Source organism: Armigeres subalbatus, chromosome 1, assembly GCF_024139115.2.
Source record: "Armigeres subalbatus isolate Guangzhou_Male chromosome 1, GZ_Asu_2, whole genome shotgun sequence".
In the NCBI taxonomy this organism is placed as follows: Eukaryota; Metazoa; Arthropoda; class Insecta; order Diptera; family Culicidae; genus Armigeres; species Armigeres subalbatus.
This window is the reverse complement of record NC_085139.1, coordinates 25,122,374-25,143,554: the sequence shown is the minus strand read 5'-3', so window position 1 is coordinate 25,143,554 and position 21,181 is coordinate 25,122,374. Positions and strand designations below refer to the sequence as shown.

Below are 21,181 nucleotides of genomic sequence, written 5' to 3'. Positions count from 1 at the left end.
CTCCTTATTCATTCTTAATTCTAACTGTGAAAAGTGAAAATTTACAAGTGACAAATGAGAATCAAAGGAGACGTCTCATATCAAACAAATCAGACAAAATTTTCAGCGAAATGTTTATTTTTTGTCGTGTGACTCGTTCAGCTAAATAACATTTTGAGCCGGATGCCTCTTGCAACTTTTTTACCAAACGGCATTTTTCGGTCAAATGACCTATTCGACCGTACGACATTTTCGGCAAAGTGATATTTTTGATTTGTATGCCCATTTCGGCCAAATGACACCATTTCGGCCAGATGACTTACCTAATTACCTTATCCTAATTGACCCTCCTTAGCCGTGCGATAAGACGCGCGGCTACAAAGGCAAGAACTATGCTGAGGGTGGCTGGGTTCGATTCCCGGTGCCGGTCTAGGCAATTTCGGATTGAAATTGTCTCGATTTCCCTGGGCATAAAAAGTACAATCGTGTTAGCCTCATAATATACGAATGCAAAAATGGTAACCTGGCTTAGAAACCTCGCAGTTAATAACTGTGGAAGTACTTAATGAACACTAAGCTGCGAGGCGGCTCTGTCCCCAATGTGGGGATGTAATGCCAATAAGAAGAAGAAGAAGAAGAAGATCCTAATTGACTGTGAGGACGTGGCCGGCATCCTGGCTGGTCTTGAATTAAAGAAACTTCGAAGCATGTAGTAAGAATAGCTTTTCTAGTCCCGGGAGAGAACTATTCAATTGCGAGCTGCATTATTTGTTGTTTCTCGGCCAATCACGACTAGCAACTACGATGGACACAGTTAGTTAACTCGCTGTCAATCTAAGCTACAAATGAAATTTCTGCCAAACAACCAAAATAGGGTTTCCCAATCGAATGACTTACTGCCAAACGGCCGTTCCTCAATTTCTTTTTCTAAATGGTGCAGTAGGGTCGGGTGATTTAGGTTTCGTCACTACTCAAATTCAGCTTAGACGGCTTTCCGAACAAATTGGATCCAATTTCGGCCTTCACGCGATATCGATTACTGCTAGATTACTTATAGTCAATAGCGTCTGTAGCATTTTCTGTTACCAAATCCTTATTACTGATGTACTGTCTGTAATCGTATTACTTGTCCCACCTGTACAAGGTTTCCTCTTCATATGGGACAAATATGCGATTGCAGAAAGTGAAACTAGCTGCAGGCTTCCGGTGTACTAATGTAAAATATTGTAGATGACTTCTTTAGCTTTTATACACTGCAATTATCATCAGAACTGCACTATTTCTTTATAAGCACCTACAAAAGCAATCGCCGTTATTGCTAGAAGACCTTTCAATAGAAAGTATTTAGGGTGAAAGAAAGCAAACGCATGTGTATGGGCGATTCGCGCGTTTTGAATACTCGATGTGCATATGCACAGCATGTGAAAGATTTGAATCAAAACAAGTATTAAAGGTAACCACTTTCCTCCGTGGGGTTTGAACCCACGACACTCAGTACGCCAGGCTGGTGCTTTTTTCAACTAAGCTACGAAGAACCTACGTCAGTATTCGTAGCTCAGCTGGTACTGATGAATCCAAATTTCCAATATTGGACGCATTGTTCAACACTTGCTATCTGTTTTTCGAAACAACTTTTCTCCACGTGTTGTTTGTTTGTACACGCCCACATCGAGATAGAGTAGAATTGTTATTTCTAACACTTGATTGTCTCCTGACTTCTGGATTCCTGGAAAAATAATGAATAAGTGAATTTATTTATCCAAGAATAATTGACGGAGAAATGTTAAAATGTTAATGAGAATGAATACCCAGATTGAGTTTGTTGAAAGTAAGAACAGAAAGAGGCTTGTGGTGAAATCAGTCTAATTACGGGATCCATTTCTTGTATCCATTCGAGAGCCTGCCGGTGCTACTAGTTGGGAGACTTATATAAAACATTTTTAAAAACTGTGTGTGTTTCACTCCTTTGCAGGTTTATGACATGTATCTGAAGCAAAAAACTGCTCGCGAAAAGTGGTCCAAAACATTGTGGGCCAATCTGAACCCTCAAGCTCTGCTGGACGGAGATGCTACAACGGCTTCATGAAGGAGTACCGCAAAATTCCCCGATCCGGTAAGTTCTATATTGCTTCTGCACTTTTGTATAATTCAAGATATCTAATTGGCAAGAACAAACTGTTTGACGAATGTGTATACAAAGGGGAATGGTCATTTGACTGCTGCAAACTCATTCGGCGGAAAGTTTCATCTGGCTGAATACCACTAGACCAAAACAGAACCATACAAGACCCCGACACCCCAACTGGTCGATTAGGGTCAATTGGCAGAATAGGTCATTTGGCCGAAAAGGTCATTTGGCCGATGTGGCATGTGCTTCACACATGTCATCGAACCATGCCTTACCGTTCAACAGAACTCGCACGTTGTTCCATGCTGGGTCAAAATTCCAGAGCCCTTATCAGTTAAGCAACCCATCGAGTCAGATGGCCGTTGCATTGCATAGCAGCAACCCGTCGATTCGATGGCGCGTTTCATCGGCTGCGCCGCTTTCAGTTGAAAAGTGTCATTTTACAGAATGTTACTTAATGACTGTTTCCAGGCAATGCTGCTCTGTTCTCGGCTGCCTGCGGAGTGCGGCAGAGCCAAATGGGTGGTCTCTTTCTATGCCTATTCTCACTCTCTACTCGATCAGGTGCATCGATCACTGATTGGTTGTAATTTACATAGGGACTTCAGACTCCTCATTAGTTACTACGGCAACAGCTAAGGCGTAGATGAAGATGAATAAGCTTCAGTCTGGTGAGAACCCGAAACATCAGAAGTCTTTATTTTACATGGTGAGCCGCATCAAGCTTGCGCCGGGTACCTCCGTATCTTAAGCACAGTGAAGTTTTTAGCTTATTAACAAGTACGCGATGTTCGCGAAACAGCTAAAGTGAATTATCTACAATAGCTTCAGAGATAGACAAATTTATGTGAAATAGCGAAAATGCAATAATAGTAATCCAAGGGAATGAACACTGAAATATCAAGCAGTATCAAACTGGACGTTTAAGAAGTGATATAAGTTATCAAAAAAAATGGATTAAGCGAACGGAAGATTATCATCGCAAACCGTAGTGCACGTGATCAAAGAGTAAAGAACGATGAAGCGCATGGAAAACAAGCTTGTCAAGAACGATATCTGTGACATTTTCGCTGTTCTGAAGAAGAAGAAATGGAAATCAGAAATAGATCATTTTGTCGAATTTCAACTGATTAGGCCGAATGTGCCAATAAGTTTATTTCGACAAAATAACCTATTCTGCCAAATGACCTATTCAGCCAAATAACCTGGGGCCTCATTGCGCATCTCCTTTCGACAGCTCTTTCGTATGACAATTTGCAGGGTTTGCTCGTTTCTAGTCGAGGTGCGCAATGCCACCCCTGTTCGGCCAAATAACCTATTTGGTCATATGACCTATTCGTCCAAAATACTTATTCTGCCAAATGATTTTCGGCCGGATGGCTTTCTGCGTAATGGTTTGATCGGCCTAGTGGCATTCGGCCAAATGGCTTTTAGTCAAATCAAAGTTTCGGCCAAACTGAAGTTCTCCATACAAAGAGTCCTACAAAAGACCTATGGTAATAACAAAACTATCTGAATAGTGTTTGTATATAAAATCAATTTTCAGAAAGTTTGATGCATTTAAAAAAATCAGAACACGCATTCCTTTATTCATTTACATGCAAGTCATAATAATTATTTTTAATATTTGTGTCATCCTCGGAAATAAACGAATGGCAATCCCGTACTTCAATGACTAACACAAACATTCCACCAACAGATCCGTCAAACACCGATCGGTCAAGCATTGGACACCAAGATGAAGCAGTTCAAATCGTCCATCCCGCTCATGCTGAGCCTGAAGGATGAGGCCCTTCGCGAGCGCCACTGGCAGCTGCTAATGGACAAAACTGGTCAACACTTTGACATGTCACCGGAAATGTTCACCCTGGAGAACATGTTCGCCATGGAGTTGCACAAATATCAGGTAGGATATCGTCAAACAGTGAGGAAATTGATTAATGATGAAATAAGAGAGTGTGCATGTCCCGTGCTCGCAAAATGTCTTTTTTTTATTTTATTGAGTCTTTTGCGGTGCTTTTCATGGCTTTCGGTATCCACGGTGGCGTCAGGAAGTCATTGCTCCACTGAATGCTAGAAAATGTGATTATCGTGTCGTTAAAATTTTACGACTCCTGGCGATATTCATGGAACTATTCCAAAAAATCTATAATCCATTAAAATCATGTCTGCCTTTTATTGCCAGTACACGCCGGTTGAGATGCATTCGAATTTTGAGGGTTTGGTCGCTATCAAAATATGACGAGATGCGTAAGCAAGAGTTTCTGGAGCATTCTGCACTACATTGCTTTCTGCGTGAAACTCTCGAACCTTGTTATTTTCTAAATGGACCATTTAAAAAAAAGCATAAAAAAATCTGCCATCACATCATTTGAAATCCGCTTCAACGTTTATATCTGATATAAAACCCAAAGGAATGTTTTATTCATTTTTTATTATTTCTTTTCCGCCTTGATTTTCACCGGTTGAAACGGGGATGAATGGATCCGGTTATGATGATGATGGTCCACTGTACCGAATGGTCCGCTACTCACTTTATCGCGGTAAAGGATATCGCCGAAGAAATCATAAACAATGCCATAAAGGAGCTGTCAATCGAACGAGGCGTCCAAGAGGTAGCGGAAATCTGGCAGCAAACTTCATTCAACATCCTGCCGTACGAAAGAGGTGGCGGCGGCGGCGAAGAACCACCCGAAAGGTAAGTAGCACCTTTTGGCAGTAGACGAGATAACTATAAATTTTACAACAGCTCTTTGCATTCAGTCTGACCGTCAGCCGCACCAATTTATTACGATTTATTGGCATCCATGAATTCTTACATAAGCAGTTTATATCAAAGTAATATATTTTGAAGCGTTGATTTTTAATAGCAATATTTTGTCATTGTCGCTCTATTGCTTCTACCGGTTGCATCTCATAATTGAAAATTATTGTCCTATTGGTTTCAATGATCCTCTTACACCTGGGTTTCAATATCAACCAGACACCGAGCCATAATCACGCTCAAGCACCACTTATGATAGCCATAATTTAATTAACCCGAAACATTTGGAACGGTACTGATTTTCCACAGTTACCACCATGGTCCTCTCTGCAAGAACAACACTCGAAAGACTACCATCCATGCACAATGGGTGCTTGAAATACGGTAAACAAGAGTCAAATTACCGCCACGCGCAGCAACCGACAAAAATGTACGCGTAAATACTTGACAAATTAATTTTCAATTTGTGCGGGCTCACGCGACAATAACTTGTTCCCATCGGGGAAAAATCAAAGGCCTTCTTAACCCGTTCAATCGGCCCCGGTCCATAGCAACCTAAAACGAGCCATCCTTCGATGAGAGTTTTTCCCCGAAGCGCAATTAATTTTCAAGGGGAAAATAAATAAAATCGAAATTGATTATTTTAAACAAAATTGATTACAGAAACATTAATTTATTGCATTTGAGAGCAGCAGAATGACAACATCCGACGACGGCCAAGTGGTGGAATAAATTATCCCTTGCAACCGTGGAACGGAGCTTGCTGGTGAGTGACTGGCACTTCGGAGCTGTGATTGCGATATGCCATGGATTTAATTTCCTTTACTTTATCAACTGGGGTTGCCCCCTCCCCGGCAAACCAACCTGCACTCGGAACTCCGATTAAACCGACAGACAGACAAAATATAACGAAAAAAAAAATCCCTTGCAGATGACCGTGTTGTCTCGAAAAGACTGGTTGACGATAATCGGTGTATGGTTGCAATATATTTTTATTAAAATGCGTACACAAGTCTACGTGCTGAAGGGAAGTGTTACCAGAAGATTGTGGTGAAATTTTGCAGATAATGTTAAAAAAATTCTCTGTAGCAGACTTCTAAAAAATCTTATGGAGGGAAAAACAGGAATTCGAAACTACATAATTTAGCAAATGGGTCCTATACGGCCAAATGTGCTATTCGGACAAATGTCCTTTGCGGCCAAATGACTCTTTCGGCCAAACGACCCTTTCGGTCAACTAACCCTTTCGGTCAAACGACTCTTTCGGCCAAATGACTCTTTCAAACAAAAGACTTTTGGCATTAGGGTCTTTTCGGCCATATGGTATATTCGGCCCCTTGGAAAACAGGTGTAAAAAAACTCAGGGCATATTTGTATCATTTCGCAATGGTATCGTGGATTCTACTGCGCTGCTAGGGATGTTAAACCTATATGCTCCCGAACGATGATTGAGGAGAAGAAATATTGTTCAACTAGCTGCTCGCAACAGTCGATATGAACAGCACGACCCTGTACGGTTTACGTCAGTCATATTCAACGTTTCCCATCTGTACTACAGTTTACCGAATTATATTCGCCAACGACAATTTGCAGCATGTTTCAGCAGTGTTGTCCTACACTCAAGACGAAAAATTCTGCTCTTTGATATTACTCCATCTAAACGATTTTATAGTTTTAACTAAGTAAGTTCACCTGTAGAAGGATATTTGAATTTTCTCAATGTCATGTTAAACTGTCAAAAAAATGCACGCCAGAGCCACAGGAGCGCGCGCACTGAAAATACACTGGAGTGTTTTCACTGGAGTGTATTTTCAGCGCGCGCGCTCCTGCACTCACAAAAAACTCCGCATTATATTCATGAGTTTACTCATGGATTTTTGCAATGGGGGTTGCCAAATGCATTCCATATTTTTGACACATATATTTCATGCGCCCGCATGAATTACATGAGCGTTCATACATACTATCTATGTGGGTCATCGTATCCATGTGTGAATTTGTATGCAATTTGGTATGTGCCGACACATGATATGCATATTTCGAAATACATGGATTTTTGCCATAAAGTATGTGTCGATTTTCCTGAGTGTGTAGCTCTGGTGTGCATTTTTTTGACAGTTTGACATGACATTTAGAAAATTCAAATATCCTTCTACAAGATGAACTTACTAATCAAAGTAATATCCAAGAGCAGAATTTTTTGCCCTGAGTGTAGGACAACACTTTGTTTCAGGAATTCATTGAGCAGCTGATAAGTTTTAAATAATTCATTTTAGATTTCATGTCTAAATTCGTGTTTTGTGCTTCATTTTATGAATGCAATATGTTGTAAGTATTTTAAAAGATTCGCGTTTTTGCGTCGTTTGAAGGCTGGCAATTTCTATGATGATCAACTCTAGGAGGCTTTTTCCCACCATCTTCAATAAGACTCAGGTCAGATGAAAACTAATCCACTTCGTTACCTTCAATCAGAGTTGAAGTATAATGAGAATAAATAAATATCCATATAAAAAAAATCAGATATTCGTGTTTTGGGAGGCGTGCTCACAATCGTCTTCAGGAACTTAATTAGAACTTGTTTAAATTCAAATGGTGAGTTTTTGGGCCGCTCTTTCCGAACCGTCATGCTATATTCGATTACAGGAAGAACATTTTGTTTGTTGGCAGCAAGCATATTTATCAGGAACACAGGCGACGTCGGTTGATTAGCGGATGCAATAAGTTCAGCAAAAGGTTACCCATCTATTATGTCAACTTGGGGCCTGAAAATATGCTTGCCATCTTGGGTCAGGCCAAAATGATCAGCATCATTGGCCCATTCTACTGTCGTGTCATTAACCTTCTGTCTGTGCTCAAAAAAACTTACGTTGTCTGTGCTCTGGGGTCAAATTGACCCCAAATTGAAATTGCTATAACTTTTTTAATGTTTGGCCAATTTTGGATTTATGGAGCTGTTTCTGAAAGACAATTTAATCATCTTTTCAGGTCGTTACCAAAGATTGACTATTGGTGGACGGGTACATCGCGGGAGGGGTTTTAGTAAACACAGGGTATAGAAACCAGTGAATTTTCATGATTATTTTACTTATATCCGAAAAATCCCACTATTTTGAACTGCACCTTTTTTAAAAAGGTTTTGCAGGAAGGTATGTGCTCTGGCATGAAGTGTTGATTAGTTTAGAACTCGGCCGCCAGGTGGTGGTATATTTGAATTCCAAAAATCCAAAATTGGCCAAGCATTAAAAAAGTTATAGCAATTTCAAATTGGGGTCAATTTGACCCCAGAGCACAGACAACGTAAGTTTTTTGAAAAAAGTACACTGTAGCGTATATTTTCAAGATTTTTGAAGTGAATTTGCACCTAGGGAGACAGATCTCGGCGAGTTTTACCAAACTACCAAAAATTAGGAGAATCGGTTGAAAATTTAAAAAATGGCAGCCACTCAAAGTGGCCACAGACAAAAGGTTCCAGCTGGTGAGGTACTCAGTCAGAACATGCAGACCTCGTTGGAGGTTTGTTACTAGCGCACTAATTACTCAACCGTTGTAGACAAGAGAAGGTTAGTTGTAAACAGAGAAACGATGCCGTTTTCTAGAGGCTCTGGCATGTCGGAGATGAACAAATTTAACAGCAGGGGCCCAGGGGCCCATCACCTAGGCGGCGTCGGTGCGGCTTTCTCCGGAAGTCCCTTCAGGAGTTTCTCCGGAGGTTCCTTCAGGAGTTCCTCCGGAAGTTCCTCCAGAAGTTCCTCCAGGAGTTCCTCCGGAAGTTCTTCCAGGAATTCCTCCGGAAATTCCTTGGGAAGTTCCTCCAGGAATTCCTCCGGAAGTTCCTCCAGGAATTCCTCCGGAAGTTCCTCCAGGAATTCCTCCGGAAGTTCCTCCAGGAATTCTTCCGGAAGTTCCTCCAAAAATTTCTCCAGGAATTCCTCCGGAAGTTCCTCCTGGAATTCTTCTGAAAGTTCCTCCAGGAATTCCTCCGGAATCTCCTCCAGGAGTTCTCCAGGAATTCCTCCGGAAGTTCCTCCGGAAATTCCTCCATGAGCTCCTCCGGAATCTCCTCCAGGAGTTCCTCCAGGAATTCCTCCGGAAGTTCCTCCGGGAATTCCTCCGGAAGTTCCTCCGGGGATTCCCCCGGAAGTTCCTCCGGGAATTCCTCCGGAAGTTCCTCCGGGAATTCCTCCGGAAGTTCCTCCGGGAATTCCTCCGGAAGTTCCTCCGCGAATTCCTCCGGAAGTTCCTCCGCGAATTCCTCCGGAAGTTCCTCCGCGAATTCCTTCGGAAGTTCCTCCAGGAATTCCTCCGGAAGTTCCTCCAGGAATTCCTCCGGAAGTTCCTCCAGGAATTCCTCTGGAAGTTCCTCCAGGAATTCCTCCGGAAGTTCCTCCAGGAATTCCTCCGGAAGTTCCTCCAGAAAATTCTCCTGAAGCTCTGCTATGATTTTTTTGGAAATTCTAACAAAAATTCTCCTGGAATCCCCTCCTTTTTTCGAAGGTTTCACCAGCAATTAGTTGGGAATTTTCTCCTGGAATTCTTCAGAAAGCTTCTCCAGGAATTCCTCGGAAAGTTCCTCCAATAATTCTTTCCAAAATTCCTACAAAAGATCCATAAAAAATCTTCAGGATATTTCTTCAAGAATTTCTTCGGTAATTTCTCCAGGATTTTCTTTGGAAGTTCTTCCGGAGTTCTTCCGGAAGTCTCTCAGGTATTTCAGGTAATTTCGAGCAAACAATGTCATTGACTGCGGGAATTTGAAATTGAGAAATACTAACTCATTCAATTTCTGTTTCCTCCAGGCAGCACCGTAGCGTGTGGTTGGCCAGGTTGGCCCCCGCCAAGGGCGCCAGGCCTCAGGGGAGCGCCGAAATCAAGAATGTCGCTACAGGAAATGATTAAAAGTGATTCTCAAATTCATTAGCATTAGCATTAGCAGTTCGCACAAATCCGTAGGTGGTACAAGCCAAGACTATTGTATGAGAGTAGCATCACTTTCATCCGTTACCACAGATATTGATTTGGGACTAATCACTAACTCTTATATGGAAGCAATTTAATCTCCAATAGTCAAGATCTGTCCTGGCCACGTTCTTGCGACAAAGGGAAGGATGGTTTGTTTGACACCTACTTAAGAAAGATGCAGAAAACTCTACAACCTCTCACAGGTGCGACGGGAGGTTTAGGGATTGTGTGGGAGGTTATAACAGTAGGAATAGTTTTGGTATAACGTGGAACACAGAAAGAACTAAGATAGAAATACGAAGTAGGAAAGGGACGAGCCTGGAACTGAACCCACGACTTCCTGATTATAAGGCAGAAGCGGTAGCCACTAGACCACCGAGCTCATCTTAAAAATGATTCTCAAATTCATTGTTTCAAAATGATTCAGATTCAAGCGACCAGGACAAGGCTATTTTCTCCATAAGCAACCATCCCGCAATCAACTGTTTGACTAGTATACACACTTAAAATAAATCGCCGAATTCGGTAAAATTTTACCGAAATTTCAACAGCAGAACTGTTCGGTAAATAATTTAACTGATTTTCGGTGATTTTTACAGTTGAGCAATGAAAAAAATTACAAAAAATCTGTAAAATAAATTACCGAACAGTTTTGCTGTTAAGATTTCGGTAAAATTTACCGAATACGGTGAAATGAGGTAAGTGTGTAGTATCCAGAGAGCCTTTTTCTGTTAATAACTGATACAGAACGTCGACTCAGGTGGCACGATTCCCTCAATTTAGGAGATTTATGCCACTGCTTTCACTGTCTTTTACTGCATTTATTTGACAGAATAGGAAGTAAAAAAATAAAACAGAAATACAAATGGCAGTGTACGGAACAGGCTTCTGGGGAGGAAGCCCTAGAAGGTACTTTCAATACGCTAAAGACAAAACACAGAGTAGACTGTAAAAAACGTATACACGGAAGTAGTTATATGGATTTTGTGTGAATTTGAGATAAAATTACTCATTTTACGCAGAAAAACTATTTAAGGTCTGAAAACGATCGCATTCGATTCAGTGACATTTGGAATCGGAAATGTCACTGAATCGAAGGAGATCGTTTTCAAACCTCAAACCAGAAACTTACATTTGGTCAATGGTGAAAAGACGAAGCGAAGATGATTAGCATTGATAACATGAGTTTTTTTCTTGGGTCTAAATAAACTGCTTAAGCATTAAACGAGGATGAGTATTTGAAATGACGTCACTCATCTAACAGCATACTGGATACAAGAATCTGCATCTAGAGATTTCAATAATGATGGCGACTGACTAACTTCAAAGTTGAAATTCATTGTTCCAAGCAATTCCAACAGTGCCACAACCCACTCCAGACTTAGGTTTTTCTTGATACGACAAGGTCTTCATTAATCCGACCATCAACCAATTCACTCCACTCCATTTAAAATCCTGTTCTTTCAAACCACCGACCTAGCCACTCTAGAGTTGGATTTTTCCTAATCAATATGGCGATCCTGAAGTTCACCTAATCCACTCCAAAGTAGAGTTTTTTGTTCGTCTAGGTTCGATTGCGCCCCTAGCACCAAACAACACACATTTTATTGGCATTACTAGGTCCACTAGTGCGTGAATTCACAACAAGTAAGTTCGGAGTTTTTTGTCGAGAATTGGCGCAGTCAAGTAGATATTTGCATAGGTTTATTGAATTAAAAAAATCATGAAACTGTCAATGGATTTGTAGGAATTTTATGGCTTCTACTCTTTTAGTAAACCTTACTTCTTACCTTTATATTGAATCAAATAAAGGTTATAGAGTCTTAAGGAAAATAAAAAAAAAATAATTAGGTGCACCATGCAAATAATTGATTTTAGATCTCCCTGTTTTTATTGCGCTTTTTGAGGGGCGCCCAATAAAGGTTTCGCCAAGGGTGCCGGGACGCTACGCTACGGCTATTCCTCCAGGATGTTTCACGAAATACTTCAAGAATGGAACCACATATCAAAAAATATGGCTGAATGAGATTTTATCTACCACGTTTACCTAATTTGTTTGCCTTTACCGATATTTCAGCTAAGTACCGAAATAGATGATACAACTGTTTTGCATTTTAATTGGTAATATTTTTCACAGTTTTCTGTAAATTATAAAAAAATCACCAATTTTTTTAGTAATTTTATTTACAGTTTCCAAGTAAAGCTGATACAAATATTTAAAAACTATTTTGTCTCCCTCCCCCTCGGATTTTTTTGCCAAAAAATTATATTTTGAGGAGGCAACAAAACAAAATTCGGATAATTTTGAGGATTTTCAAAACATTCTTTAACAAATCCGAGGAGTTTTTTTGATTTTGTTTCCATTCTAATATTTATTTTTTATTACCCCCCCCCCCCTCACCTTTCAGAGACCAGTAGGACAAAATGTTAATTAAATATTTGTAACGGCCTAACTTTCAAAAAATTACCGAAACATCCGTAATTTTTCAAATCATCGCACCGACCTTTTCAGTAGAAGAAATTACCAAATTTTTAGTCTATGTTAAAGTGCGTATACTTGAAATTCTTCCGGCCAATTTTCTGTCTTCTTTTCTTCGAGTTCCCCCAGAAGTTTCCGAGAAAATTACGTCATGAATACTTTTATGAATCTCTCTTTTTCTCGGAAAATTGCTCCGTAAATTTATTTCGAAATTCACCCCGCAATTTCTTACGGTATACTCCAAAAAAATCTTCCAAGAACTGCTTTGGTATATTTGTGGAATTATTCAAAGAAGTTCTTAAAAGCCATCAAAGATGGTGATCGCTTCTGATCCGACGGATATAAGAAGGTGTAGAGCGAAGTGGGCTAGGTGATCGGACCAATTACAAAACGGTTTGGTGAGCGTGGGGCCCAACCGAGGATGGAGAGATGTAGCATCGAACCGTGTAGTGAGAAGTCGAATTGTTAATTCGATGTTATGTGTTTAGATGTAAGCTAAATAAATTAAATGAAATACGAGTGATTTGATATAAATATAAATGGAAAAATCACAGAGTTTGCCATCACTTCCTAGCGGCTTGACCGAATCCCCCATCTTCTAGGTTCATTTATATTTATTTTCCCACATGCCCGTTTGTTTTCATCCGTTTCCCGTTTATTTCTCCCCCACTTCGCAGGTTCGTTCTCGGCGCTGTGGACGAAATAATGCAGATACTGGAGGAGAACTCGATGAATCTCCAATCGATGGCGGCATCACAGTAATTACAATTGATTGCACTTTTCCCTTTGTACTCGACTATCCCACACCAACACGGTCGACGAACGAGCCGACGAGCTTCGAGAGCTGGATACCATTATTCAGCATGTGCTCTGGCTACCCTCCGATTTCCTCCAGCCAGAGGAATGGGATGGGGGGCTCCGAGCAAAATGTGTTAAATATTGAAATTTTCAATTTGTGATGCCATAAAATATTCAGTCGGTGTCGCGTGTTCGCCCGGGCGACCCACCTATCCCAATAATGTCTACACACAGAATCGGCTCATTTGTCCATCGTGATTGCGGTGCCAAACTGTTCCCTGCACTTCATCCTCATTGAGAGTGCGAGCTAACCGATTGTTCCACGTACGGAAATAATTTATATTGAATTTTAGCAGCCATCTATCAATGAGGAGAGGTCTTGTCCCCCCTGAAATGCATACACTTGACCCGGAACGGGTCTGCGTAGGTTGCAAAGTAATTGATTCCCAACCTCGGAGCTGTTACCTTGTAATTAATCACTCCCCCGGGGGAGGATATGAACCCTTCGTAAACCCATCTTTTTTTTTCTCCGTTCGTTTGCATCGTACATCTTTCTTTTCCAAATAGATTTATTGGCCCCTTCCTGCCGACGGTTCAACGGTGGGAAAAGCACTTGACGCTGATCTCCGAAATCATCGACGAGTGGCTGAGTGTCCAGCGGAAGTGGCTCTACCTGGAGGGAATATTTATTGGCGGCGATATAAGTGCCCAATTACCGGAAGAGGCGGAAAAATTTAACAACATCGACGAGGAGTTTCAAGAGGTAAATAAGGCAGAGGGCCATCGTTTGTCGTAGTCGTTCGACACATCTCCATTGCCATCTGTGGGGCGATCTTTGGGGCCCAGTGGCGTAGCTAGGCAGGCACATGCGTTTTATTTCACACTTAAAAGACAAATTTACATGCAACTGACTACTGGGCATTCGGAATTGGATTGGAAAAACGCAACAATGCTGCTAGGTATCTTAACAAGTCAAAATTCATGAATGCCGATTCTCCGAATGTGGATACCAACCTAATGTGATACAGATAGTTTCTGACCTCCTTCAGAATGAGAGTCTAGTCACGCCAATCGTCATTCTTGAACTCCATATGATAGGCCGGATTGATTTTTCTCTTTTTCGGTGAATGGAGATGGTGTGGCAAAACGATACGAAGAAATTGATATCCTTCTTCGATTCCCACCCTTTCTGCCATCAATACCCCGAAAAAAAAACTCGGCTCAACGGTTGAGGGTAAACATTTCCTTGTTATTTTTGCGGCCTTCGCGTTCCATTTCAGATCATGGCCAACAGTGCCGCAAATCCGCTTGTGGTTGATGTTTGCTTGGTTCCGGGTCGACTCGATGACTTTCTGCGGCTCGGAGCGGACCTGGATGGGTGTCAAAAGTCGCTCAACGATTACTTGGAACACAAACGGATGCTGTTTCCGAGGTGAGTCTATCGTTCTCGCACTCTTTGGTGGTGGTGGTATGGGACGAGGAGCAACGTTGTTGGTTCGCTACTGCCCAGCTGAATGATGATTGTTGATTCACTTTGATGGGAATGTGATTTTTGGCAGGGTTTTATTCAATTCCGATTCCTGGGAGGCATCATTCGTGTGGGGACGGGTGATTGCGTTGGAAAGAATTGAAATTCGAAGAAGATACGGTGACTGGTGCGTAGATTGGATCTCATGATGGGGATTGTAATGTGAACTTAAGTCGTTTGAGTTTATTGCCTACATTCACATCATGACAATGATAGGTCATTTTGAATAAAGTACTGACCTGCATTAGCGGCAGCATGTTTCTAGAGAAATAGTTCTATTTTGTTGCTAGTTTTGTTGTCAAGTTTAACCATAACATGCCATGGAACGCCCTAGATTGATATCGGAAAGTTAACGCTTTGTGAGAGACATTCATCAAAGTGTTCACTAATTTACCGTCTTAATAGATCCTTCCGTTCCATTATAAAGCCATGTATGAAATTTAATTTTAAATTAAATCTAATTATTTTACAAACATGAACAGTGAACACCCAACACCAAGAAAATGACAACTTTTGCAAAACTTCCAGCATCGCAAAAAGGCTTATGAAATTACTATCGAATGAGTATGTCTTGCGCTTTCAGCCCATGATACATTCCCGTGAAAGGATTTCAATCTCCCATCAGTCACCGTATCCTCAACACGCCGAAAAAAAAACTCGTCATCTCATGTTCCCCGTTCAGCGCTGCTGCGATGTGTATCAAAATAAGGCAATTAATTTCTGATAACTCATTTAGGTTCTACTTCATCTCGACGGAAGAGCTGCTATCTATTCTCGGAAGCAGCGAACCCACGTGCGTACAGGAACACATCATTAAGGTAGGTGGCGAAGGTGTTTGTATAACAACAACAACAACAACAAACGACAACTTCCTTCGTTTCACGTTGAAAAGCAATTAATAGGAGTCTTACGAGCAAAGCTTCCGTTTCCTCTTGAGAGCTAAATTTAACGATCCCTGCTAGGCCGGCAGTGGGAGGCCTAATGAAATTTACCGAAACTGTTTTTACGACATGCAATTTTCGCAAACATTTAGCGAGCTCGAGATAGATGGAAATGGAAGGCGGCGATACTCAATTTACTCCCGGCGGCCGATGACCATCGGATTCAGCCGCCGCCGACGCCACGTTTTATCGACTGTCCTCGAAAATGCTCGTTAGTACAGATATTGGTTTTTCTTTCTACCCGACAGATGTTCGACAACATAAAATCTTTACGATTCGCCAAAGATCATTCCGATACGCCGATTGTCACCGCCATGATATCGGCCGAAGGCGAAATTATGGAATTCCAGCAGCATGGTGAGTATCAATTTGAAGTGGACGTAAAGCTTTTTCAGACCATCCGAAACGTCCGTGAAACTGGCGCGTGAAATCGTCGCTGCCGGGCCCACGGGTGGAGGCGGACGCCTATTGTTGACGACGACATTCCGATTGGTTACTCCCCTGGCTGGACGAAAAGTTCGCACATCTTATTTTATGATATCACGTGCGAGGCTGCTGCTGCTGCTGCGTTTGTATGAGTTCGGATGCTCCCCGGCTTTGATGGTTTCAATGGAGTGCAAACAGGGCAAAGTTTATGTTTCAATTGCTTCGATAACGATCTTCGTAATAGTGGACTTGTGCGCGCCAGCCGAATGTCAAAGAAGTATGACTGCGGACACGGTTGGATGTATCAAATTATATTCTTCGAAAGGGTTTCCCAATGTGTTGTCCGTTTATCGTCGACAGACATTAGAAATTGACCATGATTGGAAACATGATAAGCTTCATCACAGGTGTTGATTCAATGAGGTCAGGGGCCTTTATTTACCAGACGTTTGCTACGAACAATTTGCATGACGTCGCTTAGTATAATCTTTCTATCTACCCCAAACGATGGACTTTTGCACAAGTGCCATGAACGGTAGTAAACTATAATGTGGGCTGAATATTATTTCCACGCCGATGGCTGTTCTATTAATAGGTAATTTACAGGTTTCACACATTTTGTTAAAAGAGCATTTTTACTGGTAAGTTAAATTGCATTTATCTGTTTCCAAGTATGCAGAAATTATTGGACGGCGAACTACCCGCAATTATAACTAGCATTAAGTTGATTTTGCTCTAGTATGCTCGGGCAAACATAAAAATATTTTTTTCTTAGACTGCATCTCATTTCATGAATTCAAATCAAACTTGTATCACGACAGCAACAGTTGCATAAATTCCAAATAACGCTGCTCACACAACAAGATTATTTTTGACAGATCTCGAATTGTTTTGATAGATGCCTTTAACGATCTTATTTGGAAGCACCTGTAATTTTTATGACTGGGTGATTGTTGAATTGCCATTGTTTTTCGGGAATTCAAGGAATTATTCCTAGATTTACCTCTAAAATAAATAAATAAATGGTCTGTGTTGTTCGTATCCGCATAACTCGAAAACTGCTGGAAGGATTTTCTTCATTGATTCAGCAAATATGTTCATTGCGTCGTCCGGCAGCGTGTCAGCCGCATTTTTTTAGGCCGTCCGTCAGCACCATTATTCGGCCTGCAGCCCACGTATTAGGGCCGATGCCCACGTAGCGTAGATGCCCACGTAGATGCCCACGTAGCGTAGGCCCAGCCTACGTATTAGGGCCGATGCCCACGTAGCGCCCGCCTATTAGTCCGGCTTCGGACCGCCTTTGACTAAACCACTGTCTTGCCACCATTGAACGACACCGAGGTCCGCTTCCCTACGAGGCATTATTATTTATTATTTATTCAGACTAAGGCCGAAGTGGCCTGTGCGGTATATAAGAGTCTTCTCCATTCGGCTCGGTCCATGGCTACACGTCGCCAACCACGCAGTCTACGGAGGGTCCGCAAGTCATCTTCCACCTGATTGATCCACCTTTCCCGCTGCGCACCTCGCCTTCTTGTGCCCGTCGGATCGTTGTCGAGAACCATTTTCACAGGGTTACTGTCCAACATTCTGGCTACGTGCCCGGCCCACCGCAGTCGTCCGATTTTCGCGGTGTGAACGATGGATGGTTCTCCCAACAGTTGATGCAACTCGTGGTTCATTCGCCTCCTCCACGTACCGTCCGCCATCAGCACCCCACCATAGATGGTACGCAGCACTTTTCTTTCGAAAACTCCAAGTGCGCGTTGGTCCTCCACGAGCATCGTCCAGGTCTCGTGTCCGTAGAGGACTATCGGTCTAATGAGCGTTTTGTAGATTGTCAGTTTGGTACGGCGGCGAACTCTATTCGATCGGAGCGTCTTGCGGAGTCCAAAGTACGTACGATTCCCAGCCACTATGCGTCTCCGAATTTCTCTGCTGGTGTCATTTTCGGCAGTCACCAGTGAGCCCAAGTACACAAATTCTTCTACCACCTCGACTTCGTCACCACCGATGCAAACTCGTGTTGGATTGTTCACGGTGTCGTCTCTTGAACCTCTTCCTATCATGTAGTTTGTCTTCGACGTGTTGATGACTAGTCCGATCTGCTTAGCTTCCCTCTTTAGTCTGATGTAGGCTTCCTCCATCTTCTCAAAGTTACGTGCCATAATATCTATGTCGTCGGCGAAGCCAATCCCTACGCGGCCTGCAATAACCGTCCGACCTACCGTCGACTGCATCATTGGCCGGATTCCTTCTAGCATCATTTTCGTTCGGCAGCCCGCCGACTACCTCACCGCGTGCTCTATGGTGGGCAGCACAATCGCCCGACCAACCTAGTCGTCACCTTATCGCCACCCACCTGTAAGTTTTTTTTTTGTAACAAAAGCCTCCAAATCCATATTTCAGTTTTCTGGTTAGGTCCTATTCGCTCTCGAAAACCTCCCCACACCAGTGACCCTGAGACCTGGAACAAAAGAGGCCTTTTGAGTCCACCCTAGACGGCTACCGTGAGCGGTTCCGGGACCACAAAATCAGAGTCTTATAAATTCATTCAAAAATGCTGCAGTTATTCGACCAGGATTTGCTTTTGAAATGTCTCCTGGATTTTCTTTAACACTTTTTCATTTTTTTAGGTTAACTGGAAGTCCATTGAGAAATTAGTCATAAATTTCAATAAAAAATCCCCCACGGAGTTATCCTAACGTTTATAAAATTTAAAGTAATTTGAACCAGAAATTCCTTCGCAAATTTCTTCAGGAACTTCTTCATGAATTTTTCATAGAACTCTTTCGAATAATCCCACAAAAAAATCATCGCCAATTCCGTCTAAAGGTATAAGCCAGAGAAGTTCCATAAGGATTTTTTGGAGTATACCTTACGGAATGTCTAGGGGAAGTTTCAAAACAAAATCCCAAACCAATTTATTGGAAAATCTTTAGAGGAATTTATAGAAGTATTATTGAAGAAATTTCTGCGGAAACTTCTGAAGAAACTCGAGGATGACAGGAGTATTTGTAGAAGAATTCACAGAGGCAAATTTTGGGTGAAAGTACCAGGAAATAAACTAAGAAAACTTCCAAAGGAATTTCTGTAAATGTTTCAGTGAGGATTGTCGGGAGAACTTCAAATACATTATTATCAAAGGAATTTTCGTGTGCTGGAGGAATTGCTGAAAAATTTAAAAACTTTTCCCCTGGGGCTTCATGGAGGAATGTTTTGGGAAATATCTGGAGGGATTTCTGGAGCAAGTGAATTTCCATAAGCATACATAGAAAAAAAAACTCCCATAGAGGCATTCCACGGGGGCATGTCAGTCGATCCTGAGCGACCATTTCGAAAATATTTGAAACTCTGCACAGTTTTTCAATTTCATCTAAATCGTCATTTTTCGATATCAAATCTTCATATTGAGTCACGACTAACTTTTCAAAAGGTGTATGTGAAAATGGTTCAAAAATATTTAAAAGCTGCACAGCAAAACGGAATGTTCGATTGTTATGATTTTTCCAGCAAAGTTAGACAACTAAATGGTGATTCTTAAGAAAATGTGCACAGTAAAAAAAATTTTTTGCCTTTAAAAATATCATTTTTGTCACAAAACTCAAATATCTCAAAACCCTATCTTTTTTCGAACGTAATTTTTTAGGAAAACGGTCCATTATATTAGCTATCTACCATGAAAATTTGGTGATGGTAAACTAATAAACAAAAAAGTTATGACATTTCAAACATTTCACAATTTTCACATTTAGTAAAAAAAATTTTTTTCTGTGTAAGTTATTTCGAGAATTGCAGTTTGATGCAGATTTTATTGTTAAGGGACGTGATTTAAACAAGTTGTTTTCATGATATTTTGATTTAATTATTCATAGCATCTATAAGAAACTTAGACACGATCCAGTGTTGTGATCAAAAGTATTGATAGTGTCATAATTTTCATTGCACGTGACTGGCGAAAAATTCTTTTAATAGTGTTGAAACCTGTTGATAATAACGTTGATAGAAACATATCAGAAATGTTATTTTTAAGACAAAAGCTGCAAAATCAAAGATTTATATACACGTGTACGTCTATAGTTTACCTGCAAAAAATATACCTCTTAGAGAATAGACTTTATGATCGGGAGGAAACGGGTATCTTCAACAACAACAAATGCATGATAGGTACATACCATGACAATGCTTCACGAAAAAGCAAAAAATTACTACTACTAAGGTTGTTAAAGATCTTATAGTAATTTTTTCTTCAGTCACAAATGACACCAAACTAGTCAGTAAAAACTTAAAAGTGATTTTGTTTATTGAAATATTACGAACAACATGAGTAGCCGCTTTCTCAACTGTTGTAGGCCGTTTGATGGAAAAAAGTGTTCAAAAGAATTACGAAATCTCACCGAAAGCACCATAGATAAACTGAAAGCGACTGGTTATGCTCCAATGTCCACATTGAATACAAATTTACGCATTTGCACGTCCTGCCGTCTAAACGTTGACAAAAGAGCAATCTGTATATCATCGGTTGAGCAGAGCGCAGGAAGTTCGAAAACGACAGCAACTGAGGAATTGCCAGATGTATCGACAACAACTGAGGAATTACCAGAAGTATTAAGTGCGGAGAGCCTTGCCACCGTACCATCAGCGAAATCTGTTTCAACAAATCAATCGGAAGATGAGTGTATCCAAAAGGTCAACATCGAACGCTTTAATGAGGGCATAGCTGGGATAAAAGTGACTCCGATTAAATGGAGTAAGATGGACTAGTTACGTTTATTACCCGGAGAAAAAATACCGTGAAATAAACGAAGCTGTACGAAGAAACCTCTTCAAATTAGGACCTGATGATGTGGAAAATACAGACTACGATGAGGTAATTATAAATATGAAGGAAAGGTTCTCGAATGCAGCCACGACAAGGAAAGAAAAATTATTGATTTTGTCGATGCTGCCAAGTTCGTGGTCTATTCAGGATGCCATTGATGAGTCAAAAACCAATAGAAATACAGTAAAAGAGGCAAAACAATTGAAGAATAACTGTCTTTCAACCAAAAATACTAGGTCTAGTACTGCATTAATAGATGAGACAAAAGAAATAGTAGTTCAATATTTTGAAGATGATGAAGTAAGTCGAGCTATGCCTGGTCAAAAGATTATGTATCAGTAAAAAGATGGAAAGCGT

General features: G+C 41.1%; 1 protein-coding gene across 2 annotated transcripts in view; it reads left to right on the top strand.

Moving 5' to 3' along the window:
• Positions 1-21,181, top strand: part of LOC134222877 (dynein axonemal heavy chain 10) — a 332,935-nt gene that overhangs the window by 190,691 nt on the left and 121,063 nt on the right. For both annotated transcript variants that reach the window (XM_062702027.1, XM_062702022.1), the window contains 7 exons: positions 3,807-4,013; positions 4,657-4,805; positions 12,987-13,067; positions 13,675-13,870; positions 14,388-14,539; positions 15,372-15,453; positions 15,825-15,933. In XM_062702027.1, coding sequence (XP_062558011.1) covers positions 3,807-4,013; positions 4,657-4,805; positions 12,987-13,067; positions 13,675-13,870; positions 14,388-14,539; positions 15,372-15,453; positions 15,825-15,933 — 976 coding nt within the window. The remainder of the gene's footprint in view (positions 1-3,806; positions 4,014-4,656; positions 4,806-12,986; positions 13,068-13,674; positions 13,871-14,387; positions 14,540-15,371; positions 15,454-15,824; positions 15,934-21,181) is intronic.